Below are 8,135 nucleotides of genomic sequence, written 5' to 3'. Positions count from 1 at the left end.
CCCTCAGACACGGCGTGTTTGGCCAGCTCTCCGGGCAGCAGCAGACGCACGGCGGTCTGGATCTCTCGGGAAGTGATGGTGGAGCGCTTGTTGTAGTGAGCGAGACGAGACGACTCACCGGCGATGCGCTCGAAGATGTCGTTAACGAAAGAGTTCATGATCCCCATCGCCTTGGAGGAGATTCCGGTGTCAGGATGAACCTGCTTCAGCACTTTGTACACGTAGATAGCGTAGCTCTCCTTCCTGGACTTTCTGCGCTTCTTTCCTCCCTTCGCTGCGGTCTTAGTGATGGCCTTCTTGGAGCCCTTTTTAGGCGCGGACTTTGCTGGTTCAGGCATGATGCTTTTCTCAGAAACACTTAGCGTTGAATAGATTTCGGTAGAACAAACGGGTGTTTATGCACTGCCCTATGCTAATTTAAAAAGGGAAAATGCCGGTCTGTGATTGCGTATATCCATGGACCAACCCACAGAATGATTTCATTGGCCACATTACTTTCTTTGATCCGCAGTACAGCCAATCAGTTTCTTTTAAATGTAAATCCCGCCCATCGCCTTACGTATGTCAACTACCATCCCCCATTCGATTCTGTGTCTTTGTTTAATTGTCCAGCATTTTCCGGGATATAATATGTGAAATATTGCGAACAGTTTCGTGGTTCGTTGTAATTGCATTCAAAAACGTGCATAAGACGCACACAAGAAAGTAACTGTTCAATAACCACGGACGCTGCAGATTCCGCTACTGTAGCATTTTAACAGGAGGGTTATTGGGACTAACAGTAAATTACCCGATCCACAATACAACACCAAATACTTTGCAAATACCATTTTTTAACACCACTTACTAACTTAAAAACATACAACACAATACTGTCACAAAGTCCGCTTTCAAATACATGTTTTCAATAAATGCAATTAGAATAATATTGTAGAGTTGTTTCCATTTAAATGAAATGGGCGTTTGCTTGGTCTGACAGAATTACACAAATCTACTATAATTCCTTATTTAGGCATGTAACGGGCCAGCCCGCATTGCTCAGACGGCGTTTCAGATGACCAGTCCTCCACTGCATTTCAAAACGATCAATTAAAAAAGTAAAACACAACACATTCATTCAGAACGATTTAAAGCGGTGGTTTCACAAATTAGAAACTTGTTCTTTATATGAAATCATGGGTGGCTCTTAAAAGAGCCGTTGGGGTTGTGTTTTCTCCAGGAATCTTTTAACCTCCGAATCCGTACAGAGTGCGTCCCTGTCGCTTCAGAGCATAAACCACATCCATGGCGGTGACGGTCTTTCTTTTAGCGTGCTCAGTGTAGGTCACAGCATCTCGAATCACGTTCTCCAGAAACACCTTCAGCACACCGCGCGTCTCCTCATAGATCAGACCAGAGATACGCTTGACGCCGCCGCGGCGCGCCAGACGACGAATAGCGGGTTTAGTGATGCCCTGGATGTTATCCCGGAGAACCTTTCGGTGGCGCTTAGCGCCTCCTTTACCGAGTCCTTTACCGCCTTTTCCTCTTCCAGACATCTCAACTACAACCTTCTATTGACAACAATAACAGATGCACGAGAGATAACTTAGAGGCGAAGCTTTTATGCTTGCTTACAGGACCTAGTTGAAACCACAATCATGGGCGGTACTAAACGTCATCCAAATCTAGGTCTTCCAAATGCTTGAATCCGGAAATTAATTTCAATAAGTTTATAAAAAAAAAAAAAGATATTTCTTAACACGAATTCGAGCATATCCATTTCCGTTAGCAGGACCGAACAAACATTTTGACAGCTTTTAGATTAATTGTCGAATAATCTAGAAAGCCTCAGCCTTTTCGCCCCTCGCTCAGGAATATAACGTTATACGGCCACATGAAAAAAAAAAGAAGCATATACACAAGTGTTCAAGCTTATTCAAAGGCTTTTTTTTATTTGTAGTAAGGAATGTCATAAGATAGCAGAAGAGGAATGTTTAAGGACAGCTTCCACAGGCCAGGGGCTCCTCCAACACAGTACCAGGCAAGGTTTTCTCCATATAAAAGCAGTGCGTGTAGATTGAATACATACAGCCTGTACTTCTCTGCTAAACTATGAACTGAGAGCTGTTTTCATTTATTTTATTTTATTTTTTAGCTGTAGAACATTTCCTCTCATTATGCGCATTGCATATCTATTACATTGATTGTTTTAGTACACAGATTGACATGCAATTAAAGCCAAATTAAACTGTAACGGTCTAGACTTAAACACACCCAAGTGAGTTAATAAACACTCTTTATACATACATTTACCGTAAACCAATGGAAATCATCTTTCATGGTGATATTAAAGCGGCTCTTAAAAGAGCCTTTGGGGTTTGTATGGTTGATGTAATTAGAGATTTAAGCGCGCTCTCCGCGGATGCGGCGGGCCAGCTGGATGTCTTTGGGCATGATGGTGACTCTCTTGGCGTGGATGGCGCACAGGTTGGTGTCCTCAAACAGACCGACCAAATAAGCCTCGCTGGCCTCCTGCAGGGCCATGACAGCGGAGCTCTGGAAGCGCAGGTCCGTCTTGAAATCCTGAGCGATTTCTCTCACCAGACGCTGAAAGGGCAGTTTGCGAATCAGTAGTTCAGTGGATTTCTGATAACGGCGGATCTCTCTCAAAGCTACGGTTCCGGGCCTGTAACGATGAGGCTTCTTAACGCCACCGGTAGCGGGTGCGCTTTTACGAGCGGCTTTAGTAGCGAGCTGCTTCCTCGGGGCTTTACCTCCGGTGGATTTACGGGCGGTTTGCTTGGTTGACTTACTCGACGCATGCGCAACGCAAGAGTGACAGCACGCTAGCGACATCTGTTGGTCAAAGCCATGCAGGCACACCGCAAACATTGCTTTGTTCCGTAATCTAAAGAGTATATTCTATCATTTAATAACGATTTCAGATAGATTATCTGTATGTAGTCTTTTGTTAATTTGTAGCACTTACCAACAAGTCACTCTGCCAGACAATGATCATGGCTTCAGATATCTAGAAGAATATATTCCAACAAAAATCACACGCATTTTATGAAGAAATGAAAGCCATTACACATATAAACTTAATAAATAGATGTTCATTTTTCATTTCTTCATAAAATGCCTGGATTTCTTAACTGAAATATTGGTCTGGAATGTTTGAAGCCATAACTATCTGGCAGAGTAACTATTACACAAAAGACTACATACAGATAATTTATCTGAAATCGTTATTTAATGACAGACTATAGCGTTATACACTTTAGATTACAGAACAAAGCAATGTTTGCGGTGTTCCTGCATGGCTTTGACCAACAGATGTCGCTAGCGTGCTGTCACTCTTGCGTTGCGCATGCGTCGAGTAAGTCTTTTTTTTTTTTGTGGATTAGGCTGTCATTATTACGAGAAAGTTTCTCACTAGAACTCAACGCTTCTTTTAAGTCTACAGCTGCCATGCGCTCATTGGACGGCGTAGAGTCAATGGTTTTTGATTGGTTATTGTCTAGGGCCTCAAAATGACAGTTGACCAATGAATGTGCGTCTCCGGTTTTCAAACAAGAAACGACAGGTTCTGGTTCCCGCCTAAATGTCCTGCATTCTTGTTCACTTTTGTATGAAAACAGAATAGGCGAAGTCGGTCTTAAATTTGTATGCCAGATTGTGATTTTTTTTTTTATTAATACACACATTAAATTATTAACATACTGGTAAAAAAAAAAAAAAAATTATAGCCTGAATGCGCTGTAAGACGCTTTGGATAAAAGCGTCTGCATAAATTATTATTATAACTATAGTACTGCAGAATTTAAATGCAATATGGCATGCTAAAATTACTTTAAAATTGTTCAAGGACCACATTTTCACAAAACTAGAGAAATAAAACCATCATTGAAGAGAACTATACGGAATTTTAAATAAAATGTCACTTTTATAAGAACTTGTTTTAAATGTAAATAAAATAAATTAATTTGAAACTGGGTTTATATTATGATCTATACCAACTGAATGAAAAATCGCTCTCACATGAAGAAAATGTGTGGCTCTTAAAAGAGCCTTTGGTTTGAGAATAAACTTCACTCAGTTTATTTGGTCTTGGCGGGTTTCTCGGTTTTCTTGGGCAGCAGCACGGCCTGAATGTTGGGCAGCACGCCGCCCTGAGCGATGGTCACGCCACCAAAAAGCTTGTTCAGCTCCTCGTCGTTGCGCACCGCCAGCTGCAGGTGACGGGGGATGATACGGGACTTCTTGTTGTCCCGAGCGGCGTTTCCAGCCAGCTCCAGGATCTCAGCAGTGAGGTACTCGAGCACAGCGGCCAAATAAACCGGAGCACCGGCACCAACGCGCTCAGCATAGTTGCCTTTACGGAGAAGTCTGTGAACACGACCGACGGGAAACTGCAGCCCTGCTCTGGAGGAGCGAGTCTTGGCTTTAGCGCGGGCTTTTCCTCCAGTTTTGCCTCTTCCACTCATTGTGCTAACAACTGTTACAACACAGCTCAAAGAATGAATGATACAGAGAGCTGCGACGTTACTTTTAAAAGAAAGCCAGTCTCCTATTGGCTGGAGTCTGAATACGTTCCAAGCCAATCAGTGAACTTCCCTCCGAACTTCAAACCCCACCCTCTTTCTGCTACTGACCCTCAAGCACAATGTTAACCATGTTTACGAGCTTTTTTTTTGTTTACCTTTATTTATTTTTCTATGTATTCCTTTATTTTTACTTATATACATTTTTTGACTTTATGTAAAACACTTTCAATTACCTTTGTGTATTAAATGTTACATCAACCTGTCTCACCTATTATTTATTTAATTAGTTTTAAGCATAATAAAGTGTTCAAGATAAATGTCTGACTTGAAGCAGAACATTAATTCTCATATCAATAACGTCCAAATGCAACATTACGCGACACTGAACAGAAATAATGCTCTCACTTTGAATTAATGGATGGCTCTTAAACGAGCCGTTTTGATAAAACACATGTAAAAAATGACTGAGTTTATTTCATTTTGGCTGCTGTCTTCTTAGGCTTCGCGGCTTTGGGTTTCGCCGTCTTGGGTTTGGCTGCCTTGGTCTTTTTAAGGCTCTTTGCTGCTTTCTTAGGAGTCACTGGTTTCTTTGCTTTCTTGGGGCTCTTTGCTGCCTTTTTAGCAGCGGGTTTCTTGGCCTTCTTCTGAGATTTCTTAGCGGCGGGCTTCTTCGCTGCTGCGGTCTTGGGCTTCTTAGCGGCGGCAGGTTTCTTCGCTGCGGGCTTCTTCTCCACATCGTAGCCACCGGCAGCGAGCGCTTTCTTCAGGGCGGCGAGGGACACACCGCTCCTCTCCTTAGATGCGGACACAGCCTTAACGATGAGCTCGCTGACGCTTGGGCCCGTTGTCTTGCGTTTAGCCGCTGCTTTCTTCTTGGCCGCTTTGGTCGCGGCAGCTGCTGGAGCGGTTTCTGCCATGATCTCTCTGATCGGATCTGGACTCAAACACAAACTGACTGATGATCAACAATGAGCCGCTGCTGGGCGGTAGGGACGGGCATATCGATACAAAGTATCGATATATCGATACTGACGCGAGTATCGAAAGTATCGATACTCAAACAAAAAATATTGATACTAAGGTGCATTTTATTTAGGGTTAAAATGCGTTTTAAACATAAAGTTAAGTTGTTTTCATTACCCATTTTACTCTTAGTAATTTAATAATTTCATAAATTTCATAATTTAAAAGTTTAGTGCAGAAGTATCGAATCGGTATCGATATCAACGATACTGCCTTGAAAAATATCGGTATCGTATCGAAAAATAAGAGGTATCGCCCATCCCTACTGGGCGGCGCTGCGCATTTAACCACAGCATGAGAACCGTGTAGACTCAACTCGCTCTGTTCAGTGTCTGTGTTCCTCCACGAGCGACCAGTGCTTGTGTTTTCTCCTTTCATATTTTGAATGAAATTGGAGTTGTACAATAGTTTAGTGGCGTAAAAACAACGTATACAAAGAGTAAAGGCACTAAACATTATTTACAGACTAAAGATTGCTACAAGTGAACATTTATTTTAACACCGTCAGATCAAATCCACGGCGTGTGCACGGTAAAGGACAAGGTTGTGTGTATCTTTCATCTAATTTTGAGTAGGGGCGGATCTACCGGTGTGGCAACTGCCACCCTAAGAAAAAGCTGTGCCACCCCAGAATTATCATAGAATAAAATATAAATGTAAGCAGTGTTTCATGTGGTACTTTTCAGCCGCGGCGATGACAGAGTAACGCAAAATAATGGCAAAAACAGTCTTTTAATAAACTGCACGATGGTTGCACGCGCACGCAGAGTGCCAATGTAGTCGGCTTCATTAACAAATGACTCTTATGAACCGGATCTTTTGAGTCAAATCCACAAAGCGCGGCCCAGTTCACTAACGAATTGTTTTTATATTTGTTCGTGAGTCAGATAATTACTGCTTTTCAGGTAACTCAGAAGTCCTCTGAGAAATCTAATCACGTGCGGATATGTCTGAGATTCATCGCGTAATTGTTTGGTGATCCGATTCTCCGACCGCTCGCTCCACTTTCATCATGGATATAAGCCGTGACAATAACATGAAATCAATAAGATGCCGATCACGGAAACTAATAGCAGAGTTAGGTAAGAATCTAGTCGTATTGCAGTTTTCTCGATTGATAATATAACTGATTATTTTAGTTGGCACTATTTTCCCCAAACCATTAATTCGGTTTTCAAAACAAAGACACATTTTTCAAAATGTTTAACAATGAGTAAGTTAAACATTAGGTAGCAAAACTGATGACACACCAATCAGAATCTCTGCATGCTAACAACGGAGAGAGGAGAGAGCTGAGCCAATCATCTACAGGGGTTGTGTACTTACATGTTAATAATTGTAAGAACAAATATTCCACTGATTGTAATGACATTGACATGTCGTTAATAAAAAATATTATAGAATATATAGTAAAACCATTTACACACATTTGTAATCTGTCCTTTTTTAACAGGCATATTCCCTAAGTAATATGAAAACAGCGAAAGTTATTCCTATTTTTAAAAGTGGAGATCGGCATCTTCTTTCCAACTATAGACCAATTTCTCTTCTTTCCCAGTTCTCAAAAATTCTAGAGAAAATATTTGTGCGCAGGCTTGATAATTTTATAGACAAACACAAATTAATAAGTGATCATCAGTATGGCTTTAGAACAAACAGGTCGACCTCAATGGCTGTGATGGAACTGGTAGAAGAGATTTCTTCTTCAATGGATAATAATTAATATACTGTGGGGGTGTTCCTAGATTTAAAAAAAAGCGTTTGACACTATTGATTATGGTTTATTAATAATGAAACTGGAGAGATATGGTATAAGAGGAAAAGCCTTTGCTTGGATAAAAAGTTACCTCAATGACAGATATCCATTTGTACAAATAAATAATGTTAAATCAGATGTAATAAAAGTTGCTTGTGGTGTTCCGCAAGGTTCGGTGTTAGGCCCCAAATTGTTTGTACTGTACATAAATGATATTTGTAAAGTGTCTAAAGTATTAAAAATGGTTTTGTTTGCTGATGATACAAATTTATATTGTTCGGGGAAAAACTTGGAACAACTTCTGAATACAGTGGAAATCGAACTCATGGTTTTCAAAAAATGGTTTGATGATAATAGACTTTCACTGAATTTAAGTAAAACTAAGTTTATAATATTTAGTAATCGACAAAGTAACAACAAAATTAAATTAAGGATTAACAATGAGGAAATAGAAAGAGTGTATGAAAATAAATTTTTGGATGTTATAATTGATCATAAATTATGTTGGAAACCACATATTAACCATGTAAAAACAAAAATATCCAAATCCATTGCAATATTAAATAGAATAAAACATATTTTGAATGAAAAAACTTTATATACAGTATATTGTATTGTGCACTCATAGTTCCATACATTACTTATTGTGTGGAGGTGTGGGGTCATGCTTATAAAACATATATAAATTCAATATATATGTTACAAAAGAAAGCAATTAGGATTGTTAAAAGGGTTGATTATTACGAACCAACAAACAAATTGTTTATTCATTTACATGCTTTAAAATTTGTAGATTTAGTTGATTTATGTACATCACAGATAATGTT

General features: G+C 40.1%; 6 protein-coding genes across 7 annotated transcripts in view; all 6 read right to left on the bottom strand.

Moving 5' to 3' along the window:
* LOC107745494 (histone H2B) overlaps positions 1–8,135 on the bottom strand; it is a 29,120-nt gene that overhangs the window by 3,547 nt on the left and 17,438 nt on the right. The window lies entirely within an intron of this gene.
* Positions 1–8,135, bottom strand: part of LOC107745492 (histone H2B-like) — a 15,291-nt gene that overhangs the window by 3,525 nt on the left and 3,631 nt on the right. The gene's annotated exons all lie outside the window — the stretch shown is intronic.
* On the bottom strand, positions 1,212–1,568 carry LOC107745497 (histone H4). Its single transcript, XM_016559386.1, has one exon. It carries the CDS (start codon positions 1,536–1,538, stop codon positions 1,227–1,229), a length of 312 nt encoding a protein of 103 aa, XP_016414872.1. The 5' UTR covers positions 1,539–1,568; the 3' UTR covers positions 1,212–1,226.
* Positions 4,042–4,631, bottom strand: LOC107745491 (histone H2A-like). Of its 2 annotated transcripts, XM_016559380.1 has the most exons (2): positions 4,182–4,631; positions 4,076–4,112 (listed from the first exon to the last, which is right to left on the bottom strand). In XM_016559380.1, the coding sequence occupies exons 1-2, from the start codon at positions 4,467–4,469 to the stop codon at positions 4,083–4,085; spliced, it is 318 nt and encodes a 105-aa protein (XP_016414866.1). In that variant the 5' UTR covers positions 4,470–4,631; the 3' UTR covers positions 4,076–4,082. The 2 variants fall into 2 exon arrangements, with proteins under 2 accessions (XP_016414865.1, XP_016414866.1); XM_016559379.1 differs by having other exon boundaries at positions 4,042–4,631.
* Positions 4,057–8,135, bottom strand: part of LOC107745490 (histone H2A-like) — a 12,115-nt gene continuing 8,036 nt past the window's right edge. Inside the window, exon 2 of the mRNA XM_016559377.1 lies at positions 4,057–4,071. The gene's annotated coding sequence lies outside the window, so the exon portion shown is untranslated. The remainder of the gene's footprint in view (positions 4,072–8,135) is intronic.
* LOC107745484 (histone H1-like) lies at positions 4,933–5,510 on the bottom strand. Its single transcript, XM_016559372.1, has one exon. The coding sequence runs from the start codon at positions 5,444–5,446 to the stop codon at positions 5,000–5,002; it is 447 nt and encodes a 148-aa protein (XP_016414858.1). The 5' UTR covers positions 5,447–5,510; the 3' UTR covers positions 4,933–4,999.

The sequence above is a fragment of the Sinocyclocheilus rhinocerous genome, unplaced genomic scaffold (assembly GCF_001515625.1).
Source record: "Sinocyclocheilus rhinocerous isolate Xijiao unplaced genomic scaffold, SAMN03320098_v1.1 scaffold3851, whole genome shotgun sequence".
Taxonomy (NCBI): domain Eukaryota; kingdom Metazoa; phylum Chordata; class Actinopteri; order Cypriniformes; family Cyprinidae; genus Sinocyclocheilus; species Sinocyclocheilus rhinocerous.
The sequence above is the reverse complement of the archived record's forward strand: the minus strand, read 5'-3'. Positions and strand labels throughout refer to the sequence as shown.